The 24380-nt window shown below is 37.2% G+C and overlaps 3 protein-coding genes across 3 annotated transcripts in view; all 3 read left to right on the forward strand.

The window, feature by feature from the left end:
• The first annotated feature begins 311 nt into the window (after positions 1-311).
• LOC134755423 (uncharacterized) lies at positions 312-1979 on the forward strand. The gene is made up of 2 exons (XM_063691976.1): positions 312-520; positions 1455-1979. The coding sequence occupies exons 1-2, from the start codon at positions 379-381 to the stop codon at positions 1916-1918; spliced, it is 606 nt and encodes a 201-aa protein (XP_063548046.1). The 5' UTR covers positions 312-378; the 3' UTR covers positions 1919-1979.
• A 3121-nt stretch (positions 1980-5100) lies between these two features.
• The window catches only part of LOC134750960 (cleavage stimulation factor subunit 2), a 144969-nt gene continuing 125689 nt past the window's right edge, over positions 5101-24380 (forward strand). The window contains exon 1 of the mRNA XM_063686266.1: positions 5101-5111. The gene's annotated coding sequence lies outside the window, so the exon portion shown is untranslated. The remainder of the gene's footprint in view (positions 5112-24380) is intronic.
• On the forward strand, positions 5119-10935 carry LOC134751087 (mannose-6-phosphate isomerase). Its single transcript, XM_063686436.1, has 7 exons — positions 5119-5305; positions 5430-5753; positions 6576-6717; positions 7250-7426; positions 7975-8139; positions 8545-8747; positions 9944-10935. Exons 2-7 carry the CDS (start codon positions 5436-5438, stop codon positions 10148-10150), a joined length of 1212 nt encoding a protein of 403 aa, XP_063542506.1. The 5' UTR covers positions 5119-5305; positions 5430-5435; the 3' UTR covers positions 10151-10935.

Consider the following 24380-nt stretch of genomic DNA (forward strand, 5'->3'; position numbering starts at 1 on the left):
TTATAATTAAAATAAAGGTAACGGCATTCTTAAAATAAGATTCAATGAACCATTCGGCACATCATATGCGGACACATTGGACACGTGGATTGACCGTGGACATCCCGTGTCAGGTGCAAAGCCCCGCCATCCCTAGGGAACGTTGGCCCCGCCCACTTCACCCTATCTCACTCTTAGTTGTCAGAATACGTGCAAAGGGGTGAGACGAACCAATCGGTCAAAGTTCCACTCTTGCCCCGCCCTAAAAGGAGGATGGGACAAAGCTTTTTTTCTTTTTCTCTATGGAAACTTTATTTTTAATTTTATGTTAATCAAAATGACACACCATTTACTAGTTGAATTTGCCATACCTAAATAATATCCATCAATCACAAATAAATGATAAAACGTATAGTAGTTAACATAATGCAACACTTTGCCCCAGCTTTTCTTGTCGTTTGTGTGTTTTTGTGCCTTTCTTTTAGTTGCACGTTTCCTCTTCATAGAGCTCACCCGAATGACTTAACGGAACTATTGAATCGTAAGTTTCCTGTAGATCATATTTAGTTTAATCCGCCTTTAAACAGTTTAAGAGTTAGAGAGGTACACCCACTCGTACCTAAGATATGTCACTAAAATATTATGAAGACTGACTAAAGCCAACTAAAGATTTGCAGCTCTACTTGTAGTACATTTTGTCATGCGATTACAAAATGAAGTACAACCACCACACGGGATTGTTACGCCATTTAGGGTCCTAGCTAAATTAGTTGTTCCATACTTACACTATGAAATGTCCAATTTAGCTAGAACCCTAAATGGCGTGACTGTACCTATTAGAGATAAGTGCTACGATTTTGATAGCACACGCAGTGCAAGTGTTATTTATGCGTCATAATTTCATATAAGTTTGACGTTTAAAACACCGCTTGCACTGCGTGTGCTATCAAAATCATTGCAGACTTATCTTGGTCTAGCCTACCTTCAGATACCTGTCTATAAAATCTTATAAAATGGTTGTCTTCCTATAGATAGTCCGGACCGCAAGGTCTAGCTTTAAAATATTACACATTATTTTAAATTAAATAAGGCATTGATGTGGTGTTATTTTTGCCGTGGCGAATGGGTAATGTTTTAGATGTTAAGAGTCCCCGGCATGCTCGGCCAATTTCACTTTCTCATACAAACGGAGTTTCGTTCTCATTTTAAAACTACGTGTTCGATTGTAATGAAACTTTGCACATATTCTGTAATTAATTTATATAGCTCCAGTTTATAAAACAAACGAAATAGAGAAAAAACTAGGTAAGGTGTATCTAACCTAACCATATTGTAAGTACAAAGTTTCAAAGCAAACTAGCTACTCGTTTTAAAATGAGAGCGTAACTACGTTTGTATGGAGAACCGAGCTTGCCAGGCACCCTTAAATAGCAGTGAAGCCATGTTAATTTCTTTGTCAGTAATGTTTACTACAGGTTCTCGAAAATGTGTTGGTGCCGGTCGAGCTAAGAAAATGACATCCGACAAACAACTTATCGGATCACAGGAATTTTCAGAGTCTGATAACGAGGCCAAACGCATACTAAGCGGTGACGACCTCCGCCAATATGAGCAACTGGTAATTATGAAAAAATACCCATACTTGGACCTGAAAGAGTTCGAAATTCAATTCGGCCCCTCAGTTAAGAACGCCAAGTACCGTGATGCTGGGATAGCTGAAGCTAGTGAATGCAAGCTGACTGACGATGGGCCCCGCGTCGAGATATATAATAGAGGCATATCTGGTTTTGCTATACCGGAGAAACCTACTAATATGGCCGTGAAGGGCGTGGAGCCATCACAAGAAGGGGAACGTGTTATAAACAAAAATTTGAATTTCAGGGAAAACTCGCGAGTTTGGAAGAATCTCAAAGACTTTGAAAGAAATGATATAGATTAATTATTTTCCGTGATTGAATTAAATGACTGTATTCAATGAATTCATCAACTAAGATTCAAAACCTTTTAATTAATTGCTAACACACACCAAAACCTTCTCCCCATCAGTATCAATGATCTTCTAGCTGGAAAACCAACTCTACCCGAAAGCAGAAAGAATACTTAGGGTCGGTTGCACTATAAACTGTTTGTCAACGTTATGGCTCCTCTACACGATGGCCTAACGTAGGCCAATCTAAGGGACGCAGCTATGGCAGTGGAATGAGACAGTAATATCACTTGCTCCCTCTAACGCATAAATGCGTCCTACGTTAGGGCCATCGTGTAGAGGAGCATTAAAGAGTTCGCTAAATTTTATTGTATGGAAAGTTTCATAGTAAACCGCCGCGGCGCGCCGGGTGACGTTGATCAGTCTGTCAAGTGCGGATGGTGCCACTGGCACTTAGTATAGGGGTAATTAACAGGAACCTGTTTTATGCCTTGACATTTAAGCTGCTTTTTCAACATGGATAAGCTGTAGTGCTGTAGTAGCTTTGCTGAGCCGATTTATGTGTACCTAAGGAAGGTATTTCACCTGTCAAATTTTTTGGTCCAATGTGTATTTGCGTCTCACATTTTGCTTCTCAGTAAGTTAGTTATAATTTTTTATAGGTACCTAGCGCAGCGCAGCTTAGCTTATAGTCCGAAGACATTGTGTTGGAGTTAATGTATTGCTTGCATTTTAATAATTTTAATAAATTGATGATTCAGAATATCTGCCAAGTTAAACCAGTTTGACAGCACTGGCTTCCCTCGAATGCGGCTGACCCTTCGGCTTATAGGTACATACTTATCTAGTTTTCTACTTCTTCTAGACTTCAGCTGTCCTTGGCATTACTAGGTCTTCTTCTTCTTCCTCGCGTTGTCCCGGCACTTTGCCACAGCTCATGGGAGCCTGGGTCCGCTTGGCAACTAGCCCCAGTTATTAATCCCAAGAATTGGCGTAGACACTAGTTTTTTACGAAAGCGACTGCCATCTGACCTTCCAACCCAGAGGGAAAAATAGGCCTTATTGGGATTAGTCCTGTTTCCTCACGATGTTTTCTTACACCGAAAAGCGACTGGTTTCAAATTATATTTCGTACATAATTAGAAAATTAATTATTAAAGTTTCGAAAAACTCATTGGTACGAGCCTGGGTTATGTAATGGGGTTGGCCGGTCGAAATAATTAGCAGAGGGCGCCAGCATAGCTTGCCCTGTCAATCCCTAGAATTGTGTCAAATTTTTGTTTTTTTAATGCCCTGGATTGCCAGCCCTTTAAGCCAAATCTCATAGAAAAAGGGGCAAGCTATGATGGCGCCATCTCTGCAAACCTTTGACAGTTGCCAACCCCAATCACCAAAGTATCTTTTACTTACTGACCTCTTTAGTTGGTGCCTTTAACTTAAAAGAACGTAGGTAACGAACAAAGTCAATTCAATTTGAATTTATTTTATTTTATTTGTGATATGATTTATAGATATTATTAAGTACAAAGTAATGAATGAATTTAGCATTTATATAATATTTACAAATATTAGCAGTGGTCGTGGTCATACGATAGATTTGCCCGTATCTACCCCATGAGCACAAACACTGTAGAAACACCATAATTAGGTATACGTTCAAAACAGATTAACAAAATACATACTTATAAATAAAATAAATCTTCCTACGTTTTTTTAATTACCACTCAAGTACTCATAACTTATAAGTAACATTACTAAAAAATAATTAAACTTACCTACATAATCAATATTTCATTTACAAATTAAAAATCATAACATAGTAAGATAATTACCTAGGGTGACTGCTCTAGTTATTGGTCCCTCCATAGTACCTTGGCCACTCCGGCAGAAAGCAACAATTTAAGGCAGTAGAAGTCTTATTATCTATAAATAGTATATACAGATGTTTTTTCATTGTGATTGTCATCTGTATATACAATTTATAGATTGTAATAATGTGGTACGTCCCACAATAAAAAAGAAAAATATATTAACATTTTTAAGGAAGTCTTATTGTTAAGAGTGGCCGCTTACTATGGAAGGGCCAATAACTATAGCAGTTACCCTACCTGCATTATGGTCCCTCTAGTACAGCCAGTTAAACAATCTAGAGCTAAAAGAAATTCTACGCTACCAATGAACTTTATTTCAATATTATTATTTTTTGCGTCATATACTTTAGATAGTATTTTTGCTACTGACTTTACTTTATGTGACGTTTAATTAATATTCGCAGCGTAAATATCGGTTAGATAACGTTGCAATTATGTAACAAAACATATAAACCGTCATGAAAACTACCATAAGTATTGGAAAATAAAACGTCGGACTGTAACCGTCCATTTCAGATGTGCAAAGTTCGAGTTCACTGCATGCTAACTTCATTAGTCGAAATCGATGCCTTTCGCCACTAAAGTGTTGTTCAAGCTGTGTCCCGGAGTTGGTATAAATGCGGCATAATGAACAATAAAACCTTTTTGAACTCGAAACAAGAGGCCGTGGTCGATCCATTTCTGATGCTCAATGAGCTTTAATTTTGCAATCTTGTGCCTTATAAGCGTACTTTTTCATGCAAATATTGTCGAAGAACGGATTAAATGTGGTCTATAATGTTTTATAGCAAACCATAATCATGTAGGTAGATTAACATTTTTGGGATAGGTAAAAAAAGTCTATCTTGCGTACATTTTAGGCATTATAAAATAACTAATATCTTATTATCCTTATTAAAAGGTATGTATTAAATGAATTATTTATATATTTGAGATTATTCATTTAAAACTATAAAAAGCTGAATAGTCTCGGGTCATAGTGTTGTTATATAAAAATGCTCAGAAAAAACGAATCTGTCTGCTGTCAAATTTGACATCGTGTCAAACGTCACAGAAAACTCGTTCGAATATCATGAATTATTATGCAGAGGTTACCTAAGCAAATCTAAAACTACTAATAAATATTAAGTCAGAATGAAATCAATCACCCCAATCATTATTATATTTATTATTGCTAAACTTGGCTTATGTTGTTTATTTCTGACGTATCGATTTTACCTCATTTCTACCTACAATTAATGACAAGCTTGAATTGAAGTTGCACGTAAGATGATATAAGAACGTACCCAGTGAGTGATTAGATTCCTCGCTTTGCATACATCACAAAGTTATCTAGTTAAAACTTCTAAGAAAAGTTGATAGAATTTTAATTGTGTCAATTGCCTTCCAATCAAGTCAATCAATAAAACAACCGACTCTTTACTACTGTCGGTCCGGTTGAAAAAGTTTGTTACTGTTCAAAAGTTTTATCATCACACTTGTGATTAAATTCCTCAGATATATATTACAGCAAATTGTTTAAAACAAAGTAAGTATGAAGTAAATCGCTTTAGTTTAGTCGTGAGTGGATATTTGAAAACACAATACATTTATGATAACCTTATATAATGACTGCGATAAACACAAAATTGATTCAGAGGTTATTTTTTCAGGACACAATGGAATTGCAGTATAAAGTACAGAATTATGATTGGGGTAAACTGGGCACAGTTAGTACAGTTGCAAAATTTTTGTCCAGTGCTGACCCAAATGCCACCATAGACCCAGAAAAGCCCTATGCTGAGTTGTGGATGGGAACACATCCTAATGGCCCATCTCTTATCTTGGAAAGAAATGTGTTGTTGTCGGAGTATATTAAAGACAACCTGGATGCCATTGGGCCGGCAGTGAAGAGGAGGTTTGGAGTAGCCGTGCCCTTTCTGTTCAAAGTCTTGTCAATCCGCAAAGCCTTGTCTGTGCAGGCTCACCCAAACAAGGTATGAATAATATTTAAAATGCCACATGATATCTAAACTAAAGCTATTAAGTATTTTGCCTCTATTTCCTATTTGCTAATGCTACTATTGTTCCATAGTAGATAATTATTTATTTTGTGGCATTTATCATATTATTAAGAAAAATTAACCATGAAACATTTAACTAAATCAACACATTGACTGACAATAATATCTATAAGCATATTGTTAGAAATATGCATACAGATATTAATTTCTTAAATAAATTATAGTTTTTCATTAGTTCCTTATATAGACTAAAGTATAGACTATTATCTATTAATTCCTTAAAAAACTAAAGACAAAAAAGTAACATAGAAATTGATAATAAACTGAAATAGATATCACACACTAAAGAAAAAGTGAGTGAATGCAGAAATCAAACCTGTGTCTTCAACTTACGCGGCCAATGTCCTGACCACTAGACCACCCAACCATGGTGGTACCCGTCCCAAATTCTGTGGTGTATGCTATCTTTGAAAGGCTAAGTGCCTTTGACCAACTCTAAGGGCGAGCAGTGTGTACCTGTACCTCCTATACGAATCCGTTACTGGATTTCGGTATAGCGAGAGAGATGGTGCTGCCATCTATCCAACTAGGGAACAAAAACAAACAAATAAAAAAATATTTTGTAAAATTAATTAATTTGTTCCCTAGATGGATAATAATTGATATTTAACAGTTATGAATTTTTACCCTTATACCCTTATAGCTTAATTTATATGAAGGTTAATCCATTCAAATATCTGCACTACAACAGGGCCAAACTTACCTTCAGTTAAGTACTATATGTTAATGTTATAGGAACAAGCAGAAGATCTCCACAGAAACTTCCCAGATCTGTATAAGGACCCCAACCACAAGCCTGAACTGGCCATAGCACTGACATCATTTGAGGCTCTCTGTGGATTCCGGCCTTTAGAGGAGATCCAAAACCATCTTAGAAGTAAGTTATGGATACTTTACTTTTCCTTCTTTTAGAGCAATGTTACATTGCCTTGGGCAATTAGTATAAATTCTGTTTGGGAGTCGAATGTGCTCTCGCGCGGTGTTAAACTTTCCCTCTTCAAATCAATTGTGGAATCAGTGTTGCTTTTTGGCTGCAAAATGTGGAGAGTGACTAAGGGCCTATCAAATAAACTGCAAGTCTTTGTCAACAAGTCCCTCAGGTCGATTCTTCGCGTTTTCTGGCCAAAAACTATTCGAAATGAAGACCTATGGAGTATATGCCGGCAAAATATCGAGCGAGACCAGAAGGGTTGCTGATGATAGGCGTTGCGCGAGCTTGTGAAGGCCCCTTTCACAACAACAGTCTGACTGGCAATTTTTCTCCTAATATTCCCCCTATTTTCACCATATCTGTGTGATGTCCCCTGCTGAACAGAAGGCTTTCTGCGAGCAAACTTTACATCCACAAGCAATCTTCATTCAACATGCAGTGTTTTGATAATGACTAATATTTATACTTACATTTTCAGAATTGCCAGAGCTGACTAGGATATTATCAGAAGAAAGTGTGAACACTTTCCTCGCTCACAAGGAATCTGGGGAAAGTGGCGTTGCTCTTAAGCAAGTGTTCAGCTCGTTGATGACGTGTGACAAGGCAGCTGTAGCTGGCAGTTTGCAGAGTTTGCTGGATAGGTTAGAGAAGGAAGGTGGGTATTAGATTTAATTTTAATCTAGATAATCTGGGAGTTCATCAAATCTTGCAACTTAAATGTGACTCATATTTCGGTTTCTGAATGAAGTAATAGCATACCTACGTAACTTTGGTGACAATAGCTCATTGTGGTACCCTCAAGGTGGTCTGATGATGGAGACCAAACATTGACATAGGAACTCTATGATAAAATTAAAAAAGGGTTTCTATATTTAATTTAATGTGTGTTTACTAACATTAGCATATTAAGATTAATTTAATTGTATTACTAACAAATTATATGGGCATTTGCCTGAAATAAATAATTGAATTGAATTGAATATATTGGATTTTCTTAATGAGTAGTAGAAGATGGCCTGAAGAAAAGCGTAATCAGAGAAAAAAAAACATAAATTAGATTTAAAAAAAGCATGTTGCTCCAGAGGAAAGTCTTTGTAGGTACTTTTATCTCAATTTTATTATTTAGTTTGTCATTTTAGTATATGTGGTCAATGTTAATATAGGCTGATTTGAAGATAAATACAGAAAAATATTTTTTTTTAGAATCATCCCAATCCTCTCTCCTGTACCCTCTGCTTCGGCGCCTGCATACTGAATTCCCGGGCGACGTGGGTTGTTACGCGCCGTATTTCATGAACTACCTGCAATTGCGGCCCGGCCAGGCCATATTCCTGAACGCTAACTTGCCACATGCCTACATCAGCGGAGGTAAGTTTAACCATCTGTTGGAATCATCTCTTTCCTGTACTTTTGCTTTGGTGCCTGCAATCTTTATTCTCACGCGATGTGGGTTGCTACGCTCCGTATTTCATGAACTACCCACAGTTGCGGTCCGGCCAGACCATATTCCTAAAAGCTAACTTGCCACATGCGCGAGAGCGGAGGTGAGCTTAGCCCACACCATTGGATTGTTTATTGAGCTATGGGATAGCCTAGCAAGGGGGTGCTAGCGCCATATACGTTAACTTCACTTCACTTTGCTCAGCCCTTGTCAATCTTAGGGCCTAGCTCGAACATGTTCGCGGTAGGCCCTCTGGCCGATCATTGTACCTTAACCCTACCTTACCTACCTACTTTTCTGTCCATAGTTCAAAAGCAATATGCTACTTTCAGATTGCATAGAATGCATGGCATGCTCCGACAACGTGATTCGCGCGGGCCTAACGCCCAAGCTCATCGACGTACCGCGCCTGCTGGAGATGCTGGACTACAGCAGCTACACGACCGACCACCTGCTCTTCAGCCCGCAGCTGGAAGACGGGAACAGCTGCATATGGCGCCCGCCCGTGCCGGACTTTGCTGTCGTTAAGATCCGGGTGAGTTTCTTATCGCCAAAATGTATCTAGTATCTACAGACAAATTATTTGCCACAAAACAGAAGGTAAGTGGTAGAGATATTTAACTCAAATTCGGAGACATATCTACTAGTGAAATACTTCGCTCCTCGGCAGAAGACCATAAAACTCCTAACGTTGTACCTAGGTCCTAGAGTCAGACCAAGATAACTCTGCAGCGATTTTTATAGTACAGACTTAGGTATAATTGTCCTGTTAAGCTCCACGAACCTTAAGCTCGCGCTCATCGACGCGTGCGCCTGCTGGAGATGCTGGCCTACAGCAGCTACACGCCCGACCTGCTCTTCAGTCCGCAGCTGGAAGACGGCAACAGCCCCATATTGCGTCCGCCCGTGTCGGATTTTGCTGTCGTTAGGATTAGGGCAAGTTTATTTTAACCACACGCTAGACGTGAAACGGAAAGCCGCCAGGTCAGAAAGGTTCATAACCCCTGAATTCCAAGGCCGGCCAAAATGTGACCTAAATTTAGAATTGTATTTCGATTGTCATTTCGGACGCGATATCGCGTTCATGGGGCTCAAGGGGATAAGCGACAATCACGAATCGTAGGACCAATAGGTAAGGAGACCTCACCAAGATAGGTAGGTGGGGTCTGAAGATTTGGTCCAGATTCTTGACGCAAGACAGAAAGGAGCTGTTGGACAAAATAACAAACTATTTATGCTAAAACTACCATAAACATTCTGTACTTTAATGTGTAGTCTGTGCGGAAAGAAGAAGTGGACAAAGACACGAATGTACAAAGTGTATCGACAAGTTACTAATACAGAATATATCTACCCGATCAATTCATCATCTTCCTAGCGTCGGTCCGGCATTGTGTCACGCATCACTTGGGGAGCCAGGGGTCTGCTCGGCAACGTAATATAACTCTAAATCGTAAAACTAAGACCAAGACTATTCGCAATCTATAAAACACTAAAAATAAAAATTTAGACATTACGGGCGATGGAAATAAAAAATGAACATTGTATCCGAGGATACAAACTGCTCAACAATCTACTATTTAATGAGAAACAATGTTATTTTTAAGCTAATGAAATGTAAGTTAACTGTTGTGTTATTCTTATTTGAATAGATAGATGTATTTAAACCGATGTGTCGCGTATGTAGTTACGATAGAATATTCCTGTGATTGTCAAGCTTATTATTTCCAGGTCGAGAGCGGAGACAGCTACAACACCGCAATCCGCGCTAGCCCAAGCCTACTAATAGTAACCTCAGGTACCGGATCCGCCTGCGACACGGAGCCGGTACGAGCGCGGCCCGGCGTCGTACTGTTTCTTAAAGCCAGTCGTCAACTCACACTCACACCCGACGCTGGGAGCCATTTGGAGCTATACCAGGCCATATGCAACGTTTAAGAATTATTAAGTCCTTTTATATGCCTGCTGTTGGCTGGCGAGCTTGGGATACTTACCATATTTTATTTTCCAGACTGTTTAAAGAGGCTATAGTAAAACTCTTATTGAACTCACGTGTTTTACATCACTGGGGCCCATTTCTCGAACGATATTAGACTAATATTATTAGTGTGTTGCTATGGAAACTCATACGATTTGACAGTTCGTGGACTAATAATATTGGTATAATAGGTACCTTTCGAGAAATTATTTCTCAAATTATAGCCGTATGCGTAAAATACAAGAATTCAACCGTAACGTTTTATAGGTTTATTTTGCTTATGAAATGAGTGATGTCATTCGATTTACATGTTAGTGTTAAGAATATTATTTTAGATTCATTTTAGATTTATATTAGCTCAATTTTATTAGCCTTGATTACACAAGCAACGAAAACAGGTCACTTTTTGTGAAGAATTTTATTCAGTGACCCATTCTTATTACTCGTAAGTGTGTATTGTTTATGTGTAAAATGTACGTACCTAACTTAGAGATTTTAACATTCCCTTTGCTGTAATCTGGATTAGACCAATGTAAAATAAATCATCACAATAATAGTATATTTTGTTGTATAGTAATAAATAATAGTATATTATATTATACATGACTGTTAAATATTCGAATATTAATGTTTATCTCAATATAGGCTAAAATATATCCGCTTGTTTTTATATTAGGTACCTAGTAAGACGTTAAAAACTAGCAACACATGAAATGTCATTTTAGTCTACGGAATAAAGAAACAGACTTTTAGTTTCCCAGAAATCGCAGTTTCATTGTGTACGATTGTTTCAACCTAGGACAATTGACCCTACCTATTGGAATAATATATCAGTTTACTACAAATCGAAGCATTTTATTTGAGTCGTCATAATCCTGTCCTGCACGGCGGCGAAGTCCCTAAGTAAAGGGAGTTTTCATTTTGGAAAGTTCCCCAAACTACTAGAAATTTCCTAGATCTTTCTATGCAGATATTTCCACAAATTTTGGAAAGTAGATGTCAACAAAGAAATAGGTATATCCTACTTAAAGGCAGACACAAAACTGTAGATAACACTGCGTGGAGGACTGGAGGAGTCCCTGTGAATAAATAAATTGAAAATTTGCGGAATCCTAAAAAAGAAACGATACAAAACAAATAGAAAAGCACTGTGTACTGTACTGCCGTGCAGTGAATAGAGGATACATTCGTAACCCAGAGATTTTCCTTTCACTTAATGAAATGACAAAAAGAAACTCATCTTGTCATAACAATCCCACCAAAAACATTTTTATGTACCTAAAATGTCGCCAAGATAAAACCATAAAGGCTAGCACTGTCAAAAAGTTATCAGATCTCTTGTAGAGCCACGCTTTTAACTCTACAAGCCCTAACTTCATAAACTCTACACCTTAGTCCAGTGCCGGCCCGAGTCCTTGATCGGGGTAGAGCAAAATCGGGTTTTGGCGCCCTTCGTTGAAGCTTTTTGCCCAAAAGCAAAACGAACCGTATTTTGGGCCAGCGTCACACTCGCGTCTTTTAAAACTTTTTTTTTTCTCATTTGCTATTTTGGCGCCCTCCTTGCCATCCGGCGCCTAGAGCGGCCGCTCCACTCGCTCTACCCTAGATCCGGCCCTGCCTTAGTCAAATTATGTGGCTTGGCCGTTTCGCTACCGTCACATGGACGTAAGGTGAAAAATTGATTCACTATTCATTCTTCTTTATTATACAATTTAGTTCTTGTAGCATCGAAACGGTTGGGTTAAAGGTTAAAGGGTTGCGGGTAATTTATTATAAAAAATCCTGAAGTACGTATCTGGAGGCATCTTTTACACAATCTGCTTTTAACTGATTCCCCATACAAACTTCAAACCCCTTTTTCCCACTAACGCTCTTTTCCACCCCCTTACGGGGTGATTTGGGGGTTTAAAAACTATTCTATATCCTTCACCATAACAAAAACTATCTACAAACCAAATTTCAACTAAATCGGTTCAGCGGTTTTTAATTCCCCATACAAAATTCCACCCCCCTATTCACCCCCCTAGGGGCCAAAAATTTCAAGTTTCTGAATTTTTCTGTTGTTTGTGTACTAAGACTATCTTACATACCACAACTTCCTAGGATTTCAGGAAGTACCCTAAAGGTTTTGATGATCATCAGTGAGTGAGTGAGTGACGAAATCGGGGTTTTTAGATATGAACAAAATCTAAAGTATAAGAGCTATGTAATTGAAAAATTTTATGCGTAATAAGTCTACTAATAATGACATCATATCCCGAGAATTTTGTTTATCTGGTATAATCCAAACCCAAGTTATGAGGGTTCAAAAAAACAACGAAGCGCTTCGAGAAAAAGTAAGTCACGCCCTTGCGCTTCGCTTTTCTCGTCTTGGCGGGCCTCCAGATGTCGGGCAAACAGTACCTAGGTAGCAAATGGCTCGGAAGGTCTGTCTTGTGTTTAAAGACAGCTACTACTTATTCCATCTCACTTAATTAATAAGAACGGAAAGTAGAGTTGTTGTGTTGAGTCACTTTATTTAATTTTAATTTACAGCAATAAACATTTTGCTGTCGCGCAAGTCGAGTAAAAACAAAAGTATTTTGAGATTTGAATCGGCTACCTACTAGTACCTACTGCATTGTCGAAGCACATCATTCTAACAACTAAGCTACCGGGTCATCCACTGTATTCGACGCAATGCCATGCATGATGGTTGAGTTTTAAAAGCACCTATAGAGACAGTTTCGGAAGTGGCAATCTAACGCAATTTATTCACTTACGAGTGCAATGCAAATTGGTTTTTAAGCAATTAAGGTCGATTGAGGAAACAAATTCTCGTCAAACCTGTCCTTTAAAAGGAAAAAACTGACACTAGCTACCCAAACGGCTTCTATTGACGCGCCACCCATTCCATATATGTCCTTATTAAACAGTTTGATCTTTTTAACCATCTCTCTCTATTCCGTTGTAGGATATGTCGACATTGTCGACATTCTAAACACCGTAAAAAGTCAATTACAAACATAATTATCTCAACACGCCACAAATAATTCCAAGTTCACTCTGCATTTCGATAAATTTGTGACATTTATTATCGCGCGAGTTCTCTTTACTTGGGCTGATTGATACATTTCAATAGCTCGAATTCTTTTAGAATCATAAATTCAGTTCTGAATTCGATGGCAATTTAATTGTGTTTATTTGAACGGGTTATTCGAATGACTATCCACTTATCTGGAGCCTTATAAGGCTGTGCAGCGCCGCGAATGTCTAAATATTGACACATGTGTGTTGCGACATTTCTGATCGATCCCGTTAACGTAAATAGTAGGTAAACTGCAATCTATTCATATAACAGTTATAACACCCATTTAATAGATAAACAATTTAGCTTGATTTTAGCGTAACAGCTTATCAAATACTGAAAAAATTAAATAAAGATAAACTATAATTTACCTTAGCGTGGATAACCTACCTACCTACCAAGAAATTGGACTTATGATCTGGTAACCGTGGAAAATATTAATTGTCCAGCATTACGTAATTTCCGTCGTATATGATGAATGAATAAATGAATGAATTTTTATTTGCTATAGAGATGATGATGGCATCCAGTTAAAATGGCGCTTTGTGTTATACTTAAGGCGCCCTAAAGGCAGAAGTATTAAAGGCAGAAACGCAGAACTTTATTATTTTAAAATAAATAGTTATTTGTTATACAAGGGTGCAAAATTGCATGTTACCCGCGAGTGGTTCTTAAATAGAATCCTGAGCGTAGCGAGTGTTTCAACACACGAGAAGTAAAATACATTTGCACCCGTGCGTAACACAAAACTTTTCACCTCACTATAGGAAAGTGCAACATGCAAAAAAACAGCTCACAAAAAATAAGTCTTTATCTGTACACATTATAATCATCATCAGGTTAATTATAATCAGGAAAAATAAATAGTATAATAGTTAAATATCCTATCTCACACACCTGACAAATAAATAATACAAGTAGTAACTTAGTAAGTAAGTAGATCCTCCTGGTAGTAGGCTAGTAGGTAAGCGAATATCTACTATGTATTGTAGGTAACTATTACGATAAACTGTGGGAACAAAAAATATGAACCGCGAATGATTCCACATTATTTCGCAGCTTATCTTCGCGGTAAATTTGCATCCGGTTGTTAATTAATAGGACAGTTTCGTAACGATTGCCTCCCATCACAAGCTCCTATCATACTCGATTGTAACATTGAAAAAGCAGCTTTTTCACGAAGAGCATAAGATTGCTAATAACAATAAAAAGAAAGGGAGATAAGAGATTTTGTGGTTGATGAGGTCTTACCAAATTTTTCGCGCAGTCACTTTTTGGACGATGTAACGCTTGAAGGTTGCAGACATCTTTAGTTGGTAAATTCTACAATTTAAATGTAATTGTTGCTGAATGGTTAGCAAGAAAGGGAAATGAGTGCGAATCTCTTAGTAATCTACTTTGATCGAATCGTTAAGAAACCTTGAAAATAAAGATCGTTTAATAAACCGACGAAAAAAACGGGGTTCTCAAGTCGACTTGTATATACCTATATATTTTTTTGTGTGGACCACGCATAACCTTTTACAATGTAGTCCGATTTTGATAATTATTTTTTTATTTGAAAGGGTATACCCCGAAGTTGGTCCTATATAAATAAAAAAAATCTAACCCTAAGGGTAGAAAAATAGGGGATGATTGATTGTTCACTCACTGATTGTATTGTATGACCACGCATAACTTTTTACAGAGTAGTCCGATTTAGATAATTCTTTTTTTATTGGATAGGGTATGCCTCGAAGTTAATCCCATATAAAATAAAATCCTCCCCTTAAGGGTGGGAATGTAGGGGTGATTAGATTATAACCACAAAAAATTATAAAATAAAAACTTTTTAACAAAAAAATTAAACCGACGAAAAAACTGAAAACCAAAAAATAATAAACCTGTTTTATTTAACCTTAATAATTAAGTTTTTAAACTAATGTAAGTATACCTAAGTAACTTTGAGCCGTCGGTTAAATAAAAAAGGTTTATAATTTTTTGCTTTTCAGTTTTTTCGGAGGTTTAATTTTGTTATTATTTTTTCTATGACCTGTTTCTCGTATCTGGTTTTATTGAAAATATTATGTAGGTATGTTAAAAAATTATATGCTGGTTTGTTTTTCCTTGACAAAAATTTTCAGGGCGTTATAGACTGAATCATAGTATGTATGTATAACTTATTAACTTGTCGGAAAGTAATGTTTATTAACCGACTAACAAAAAAAATACAAGTAACAGTCATGTATTCCATCTCAGCATGTGGCCTGATGAATGATTATTTCGAGGAATCAAAATTGCGATATAGGCCGCGTTGACACACCTTTTTACCACATACTTAAACCCTGACTTACCATTTAAGTCATATCAATAGAACTTGCCCACGTTTACGACGTCATATCTTTCCTTGAGATCACATTTGAAATGAATCTCTATTTCAAACACAACAGAATCTATATTACATTTGATAACCATAATACTATAAGAGCATGAGAAAGTTAATCAATATCTGATTTTAGATTGCGATTCAGATTTGAATCTGGGGGACCATTTACGAAGCTTACCAATTGATCTGTTCTGAATTGACCAGTATAAATGTGCCTTAGGATTAGACATACTTGCTAGAAGTAGGAGATCAAACTGTACAATAAATAAATATATTCAAGTATGAGTGATACGTTTTGTGAATATATAGGTCAACTTGGCTCGGTTACTGTTTTAATTCTGTGGCTAGGCTTGTTACTTTATCGCGATAGGATGCCCATGGGATTTGACGAATGGTGGCCGCCGGCTTTGCACTTGACATGTCAAATGTTCATATGAAGCCCGATATAACCTCCTGATTGATAAATTGCAGTGCATTGTATTGTAATTGCTTTATTTATCTCTAAATATCTGTGTGTACAAAACAACTCTTTAAAACGACCTTAAGAATAAAACCCTGAGACCTTTGTAAATTTTGCCGACACCTCGTCGAACACCAACCTCCTATCTCTAACCGATTAGGATTAATATTTGGTTCAACTCCCTACAATTTCTTCGACAAATAAAAAACGCTTCGCACTGGCCCTAAACTGAATTTCAACGCTCTACGAACATTTAAAAATTTACCCGCCATTTTGGTCGAGCGGCCCATTAAATGCATACATTAGGTACACCTTGTCAGAACTGCCTTCAGTTTACCATATAACCTGGACCAAAGCATTCGACTTGCCAATATCAATATTTCCAGACCGTCATATTTAATCGAACGTTACGTATGGTTACGTTACGTATTCTGATTAAAAGTGTGTAACTCTGGCACATGCAGGTGATATAGGTTCAGGTGCCGCACCCAGTTGTGATCTATGATATTTTCTATGCAAGCATATTACTTGAATCAGAAGTATCTGTGTGTTGACCACGAATTAATAGTTAACCATAATTTGGTTTGAAGTGAAATGTTTCATGATAAGCTCAAACTGCGATTAACGATTATCTACTTACAATAAAGGTCAGGGTGCCTAGCCAACGTGCAAATCGTTAACGCTCCGTGGCGTAGCGTAGTCATCTCTCTCTATCACTCGTCCATACTAGTGCGACGGAGACAGACAGTTGCGTTCGCTACGGAGCGTAAGCGATTTGCACGTTGGCTAGGCTACGCGGCCAGGACAGAGTTATAGTTATTGTGTCACCCGTTGACCACGAACGCTGTAAAGAGTTTCGAAACGTCGGGATGAATTATAAATTCAATATACGCGATATAATCCGTTTTCATAGTTTTATTTTATTACATATAATAAGAATTAAATTAAATTAGAGCTTTGATTGGCGTGAAAACGCCTCTAAATTGATTTAATTGGTCTAAATAAAATCTTTAAAAGGCGTTTTATTAGCTAGGTTAGGTGTTAGGTAGGCATGCTTGTAAATAGATATATGATCTAGTTATAATTCCTAGAATTGACCAAATGGTCAGAACATATCCGTAAAAGCAAAACATAATTTGTCATTATACAGTATCTAGTCCACATACATATACCTAGTTTAATTTCAATTTCATTGATGGCAATAACCAAATCTCTCTCGCTTCGCTCGTGGTTCAACTATAGAATCCTTTCGCTTGCTCGTGTTTCAATTCCACACTCGCAGGTAAAATACAACTTTGCACCCTTGTATAATAATAGTACATTTTAATGCTAGTGCGGAAAGTATGTCAGTACTCAGTACCTCACGAGCTCTGGACGAGGAAAGAATGACATTTCCGCACGTGTATCAAACGACGTTTTTTAATATAGTTGCGAAAAAATAATAAAAACAACAAGTAAAGAAAAAAACTTTGGAAACTTAAAACGTGCTTGTAGTAAGAAAAAACGCCTCTTCTTTGACAGGCGTTTCGCCGGCAGCTATTCCTACCTCTACCTTCCATAGTTATTCCGTTTCAATATTCAATATTAAAAACTAACGTGTTGTAATGATGAAGAGGTAAGTAATAAAATATCAAATATGTATATTTTTCGTATTCTTACATTAACAGTAGGTTTTTATGTTGTATACGACGTTTAAAGGAAAATAATATTAACACTCATCAATAAGTAGTCATGAATTGGAACAGGTATAAATTTAAAAAAATTGGGAAAGTGAAAAGCACTAGTTCGCGAAAACCAACTTTCCGCACGCTAAACAGATTCTTACATATCACCTATGTAAGAATTTGCAATCTACGTCTCAGATTCAAGCACATCCAATTTACTTTTTTTTTTTTCATAGCCTATATTGTGTCCCACTGCTGGGCAAAGGCCTCCCCTGTCTTCCACCACTCGTCACGGCTTTGTGCATGCTCCCGCCAGTCGCCACAAAAAGAGTCCAGGTCGTCTCACCATCTCCTTTTTGGCTTGCCTCTGCTTCGGGTGATCTGTGGTGCCCATTCGGTCGCTATTTTGGCCCATCTGTCCGTGTGCATCCTACAGATCCAATTTACATTGAAGATATTAATTCTAATAGTCTCCCTGGTTGTTCTGAAGCTAGCTCAAACATAAGTGACATATGAATATTTTGATTCAGGCTTCGATTACAAAGAATAAAAGTTTTTCTAATAAAATATTTCTTTATTTGTAAGTTCGTTTACTAGGTTCTGGTAATAGTTTCGAATAATTATTTCATATATTTTCGCAGTGATTTTTCGGCAAAGTAAAATATCGTGAGGGAACCGGACATATCCCAATATTCCCAATAAGGCCTTCTTATCTTATGTTTTTATATCCCAGATACTAAAATTACAGTTCCCGCCCGCGACTTATTCGTCTGTGTGCTGGAATTAGTAATTTTAAGTTAGTGCTTTTTATTGATTCCCCATACACACTTCCACATACACATTTTCACCCAATTGGTCAAAAATGCATAAACATTCTTTATTTAATTAGTATATGGATATGGATGGATCTATTCTGACCTCCTTGTCGGGTATACAAATATATACGGCAAGGCAAAAAAAGAAGTGTGACATGTCAATAAAGAAAAATTCACCAAATATGATCGCGATATTGCATGAAAAATAATAAGAATATTAAAGAATTAAAGCCAAAAGGGATCCCTAATTGCCGCAGTTCAGTGGACGCTCCACAAGGAGCAAACCAGAACCAGTGAAAATATATTGTGGTAAGTTTTTCCACACCCCCAGTTCGATTGCCCAATTTCTTCCCGATCTACCCGGGTTTGTGTTAAAATAACTGTTGGACTGGACAGATTAGGTAGTAAATTAGACTATCTAGTTTGGTACTAAAATGACAGTTGTATTGGGCAGATTCTAAACTAGTTTTAGTAGTGTTATCAATCGAACTGTAACTTTAGTATCTGAGACATAAAAACAAGAGTTTGTTTTAAACTTTGTGTAGAAGAAAACTAGTGCCTGTGCTAATTCAGAGGATTAAGTTGCCGAGCCGACACCATCAGGCATTCCTTTAGTAAGCCGTGGCAAAAAGCCGGAACAAAGGGATTCAAGTATGACCTTTAGTGTCGTACTATGATTACGTGACAGTGTTGTCAGCATAGCAAAAACCATAAAATAGCACCGGTACGCCCTCAAATACTACGACTCTTCTCTTTCCGCACAGACTCAAATCAATTGATTATCAATTAGCTACGAATATCATAAAAAGTAACTTACCTCCACTTACATAACCAAATACTTGCAGAACTTAACGAGCGACACCCAAATGTACTTTTGTGTTTATAAGTAAGTAGGGTAATTCCGGTGTAGATAGCCTTATGGCGCCCTTAGGTATGGGGAGATGGTCCATCGAAATATTTCATGGTTCTGGTTCTGATGTCTAGGTGTCGCTAGTTTTTTTCCGTACGGTTCACGTTATATGCTGGGGAGCAAAGATGTGACCAAAATTTTGGACATAAAAATTTACATAAATTCCTTGATTGTTTTGACTAATGTAAATATTTTTAGATGGTTCTTATTTTACATGGTGGTGATGGAGTCTAATTCTAATGGTGTTATTTGCTTTTGGTGCAAAGTATATACGGTTGTAGTTTTGTACTAACCTAAATAAGGATGAAGCTCGAGTCTCAACTTGTTTTAATTTTAGGCGTGGCTTCCAAAAGAAGGATGTTCTAAGGTCAGCTGTGTGTTCTACCTACTTATTGTCTAGGTACCGACTTTAGCTCTTTGAATGGAATAAAGCTTAAAAAGGTTTTAGGTCAAACGCTATGAGCGCATGTTCATTGCCCAACGCGAGCAACTCGTCTAGACAAACGGACAGAGCGTGATGTATGACGACAGTAGTCGGGTATTTGTCAATAAGTCAATAACCAACAACGAATTATGATTTATTATTTTAGTGAGACATAAAGGTAATGCCGCTTTAGACTGATTTGTTGGTAGTTGTTCTTACCGAGTGAAAACTAAAATCTAATCTAAGTACTTATGGGGAAATGACATCGACGGATCCGATGACACACATTTTATTTATTTATTATTGGGGTGTTATGGGCCTTTGAGAAGCAGTGATCTATTGTGACGGCCCTTTAAATTTCATTAAGTACTTACTAATGCCCGGTGAATCCAGAAAATAGTATCTCGTAGGGTTGCAATACGTGCCGCCCTAAGTAGGTAAGTACTTCTTTTTGATATTTTAGTGGTCCACAGGAACAGAAAATGTGCATTGCAGTCTCCTCTGACTCTTGGCAGTACCTGTATGTCGCATCTTGTTTCTTTCCAATTTTTTTTTTTATATACTAGGTCGGTCGGTCGTCTTTCCATTTTGAAACATAAGTTGTTACAGTGTCCAGTCAGTATTCTATATAGTCACCGCGCAGGTTTTGTGTCTTGACTCTTGAGCCCTAGAAGCTCCTTAGCAGTTTTGCTGTTGAACCCTTTGAAGCTTTTGAATCAAACATCAAACATTTATTCAGCAAATAGGCCACAGGGGCACTTTTACATGTCAATGTTCTTGTCCTTTGACGAACTTCCACCAATCGATTGCTCTCGTTTTTTCTATGTTGCTGAGCAGAGAGTATACATCCCGTATTGTGATTCCACAGAACGGGTCTGGGCCGACCAGGGGTGCGCCCTTTCTAGCAAGTTCGTCCGCATCTTAGTTTCCGTTAATGTTAATAATATTTATTGCTAAAAAGTAAAATTAATCGAGAGAAAACTATATATAACTATTCGATTGAAATTTATTTTTACTGGAAATTGGTCATTATTATTCACAACGACGGGACTTAATTTCGTTGTGAATAATAATGAGTAAAAATCGTGAAAGTTTAAATCAGTGTTTTGGAAATTGGTCGACAAAAATCATCATTTTCGAAATCTGCAGTTCGAAAATTATAAAAAATCTTTTATGACAATGTGCACTGCCGCCATCTTGGATTCCAATATAGTCATCATTTTCGAAACCGGCACTGCCTAAAACCTATAAAACGACATCAATGACGACTTCTATGAGAAATTGCGTGGCCGCCATCTTGGATTCCAAAATAGTCATCATCGACATCCACGACGACTTTTATGACAAAACGCGTTGCCGCCATCTTGGATTCCAAATAGTCATCATTTTCGAAACCGGCACTCTACAAAACCTATAAATCGACATCCATGACGACTTTAATGACAAAGTGCATGGCCGCCATCTTGGATTCGAAAATAGTCATCATGGTCGAAATCTGCACTTCCTAAAAACCTATAAATGGACAGCCATAACGACTTATGACAAATGCATAGCCGCCATCTTGGACTCCGAAACAGTCATCATTTTCGAAATCCGCAGTCCCTAAAACCTATTAAGCAACAAAGATCATATCTGTTCCTAAAATTTATCGAGAGAAAATTAGTCGAATAATTAATCGAATGAAAAACAGCGAGCGTCATGGTAACAAAATGTTCGCGATCCCATGACGTCCCTCATAGGGTAATGCGGGTAACGCGATCTACTTAATGATGCTACTAACGACGTAATCAAAATTTCAAGACTGGAAATGATGATGTACTGGGCCTACGCTATATTATTTTGGCAAGGTCACTTCAAAGTTAATGGTGATCTTATCCCTTTAAACACAAGGAAACTTAATCAGTGCAAGCATCGACACGATCGACCCTGGAGCAACACCATTCTGACAGCTCGCGAACGACTCGCCCAGATTCTATCGGCTTCTTGAGAAGTTGTTGAAGTTATGTAAGTAATAGGGTTAGTAGCACAATCGGATTAAGACTAACTGCGAAATCTCTAGAACAGTCCTGAAATTTGGTAGAAGTATAAATTAAAGGCCCCTTTTTCATGTCCACACCATTTGACATTCGGGGACCTCGAGGACTCGCAGCCATCTTGGAAAATGTGTACCATCCTGGAGAAATTCGCGTTTTACTCTAAATCTACGTTCTCAATGAAAATATGGAGTAAGGCAACATTAAAGCTTATTAAATTCTACACAAAAAAGTCCTAGTTAACGCCCGATTAACGCACATCGAACATACACCGGTCGTTTCGTCTACATAATACATACATTACTTAACATATGCCAGTGCACATTCGGAGATAACTTTATTGTTCTTGCTTGAATTTCGTAACTTAATTATTGTGAATCATTTTAATAACCTGAAATTATGTTTCGGACACTATATTTTATTAAGTTAAGACGAATAAAATACATATAATGGACTGAGCACTTACCATAAAATGCACAGCCATTAAGTTATAAGCAGCCTCCAGTGTAACATAGTAACTTTGATTAATTGGTTCTTTAGATTTAAGTTAAGATAAAACACTTTAGGCGAAAATCATGTCAGTTTATTTATACTGGTTAGTATTATATTCTCATTACCCACGCATGCAATGAACGTAAAAGGTAATGATATTTACTACTTAATAAGCACCAATTTAATCGGTGCCATTCGTTGTATAGTCGCCATCAGATATATCGGAGCGGCCGAGGTGCTCATAAATATCTGAACACGCACTCTAGCGCCTTCACAATAAAGGCGTGTTCAGATATTTGTGAGAGCCATGGCCGCTCCGATATATCTGAAGGCGACTGTACACTTAATTTACATCGACATCATAATTTGTTATTTACTACATAATAGAAACTAACTTTATATTTGTCAAATATTTTTGATTAATCGTTGCTTTAGTCGTAATTAATTCTTATTTTAATTTATTTGGAGAATGTAGTCTTCATTGTAAATTTAAACTAAATTTCCTTAAATTTTTCAATTCATTCTTAGATAATTTATTTCAATAAGCTTAGAACCCAAAAGTATAAATCTTACAAATTCTACATTCATTTGTTTGGCCACAGGTTAGTAAGAATACTAAGAATATATCTAATTAGTTCCGACAAATTAAATTAGTCCTATTCAAAGAATGTTGGTTATGGTTGTAAGAGCAATCGCTTTCAATAGCTACACAGTATGGCAGGATCATTAATATGAGCAGCTATGTAAGCCAATTAGTCGGTTGTCTGCTGGCCTTGCCCAGCCAGAACCCGAGAGATCAGGGTTACCATGTTTGGAATTTCGATAAAACATGAACTATGCCAGACAGTTGTTTTTCACAATCCGTGATAACAATTTTGCGAAAACAAATTCCAATGGTGGCACACTTCAATCATGGTGGTAATCGTGTCCTACGTTGACAGGCATGATTCCAGTTTCATCCACCGTGTTCGCGAAATTGTCTGCGAATTTGATTTGTAATGGTGTCCCTAGGCGGTCGTGCCGCGCTTTCGCAATGCGCTAGATCCGCCCACTTCGCCGCGTGGGCAACATATGTGGCGCGCATATCTGATATACAAACAATACATATTTCAAAGAGCTGCACCTAATTGAATTAGGTCCGAATGTCCTTTTATGCGAGACTGGATCATTAAGGACAGTGTTTTTGATTTATGATGTTTTTCAATTGACTGATATGTGGGTAACTAGTACTACTAAGTTCATGTATTTATTAAATATGAAAAAGCGTAAATATCTGCTGGTCTTTTTCATAACTTTGTAATATTTAATCCAAACAATGAATTGCCTAGAAATAAACTTCCTTAGCCAACATTAGTAGCCGTCGCCTTGCACATTTTACGAGCGACATGTCGGTATAAAGATTTAAGTATTCTTTTTAAACTTAAGATATTATACATTACTTAGCGCCCCTTGCACCCACTAACCCTGGGATAACCGGTTAAACCGTTAACCCATTGTCAAATTGTACTGTTTAACCATGTTAACTCCAGGTTTAACCGGTTAACCCCGGGTTAAATAAATAATGCAAGTGGCGCTTAGTGGCTTAATATACAAACTTTGCAGTATGAAATAATGTACCTACTTGCCGTCATAAAAAACAGTTGCTACAATTAGCCAGACTAATTAATGATAATATAATACTTGCCAAAACACTTAACGCTTTCATTACAAGGACTAAGTCTTAAAATAATCTACTTCTAAAAAAACGCAACGTATTGCGATGCTATCTAACATGTTTTCAGTAACGTAACATAAAATAAAACTATGAAAACGGATTATATCGCGTATATTGAATTTATAATACATTTATATGTATATAGTTTTATTTCATGAGTAACTATCGCGGTAACCGAAGACAATATAACGTAACATAGTTAAACGGTAGATCCTAACAAAGAATTTTGTGCTACCTATTTAAAAT

This window comes from Cydia strobilella, chromosome 2, assembly GCF_947568885.1.
Source record: "Cydia strobilella chromosome 2, ilCydStro3.1, whole genome shotgun sequence".
Taxonomy (NCBI): domain Eukaryota; kingdom Metazoa; phylum Arthropoda; class Insecta; order Lepidoptera; family Tortricidae; genus Cydia; species Cydia strobilella.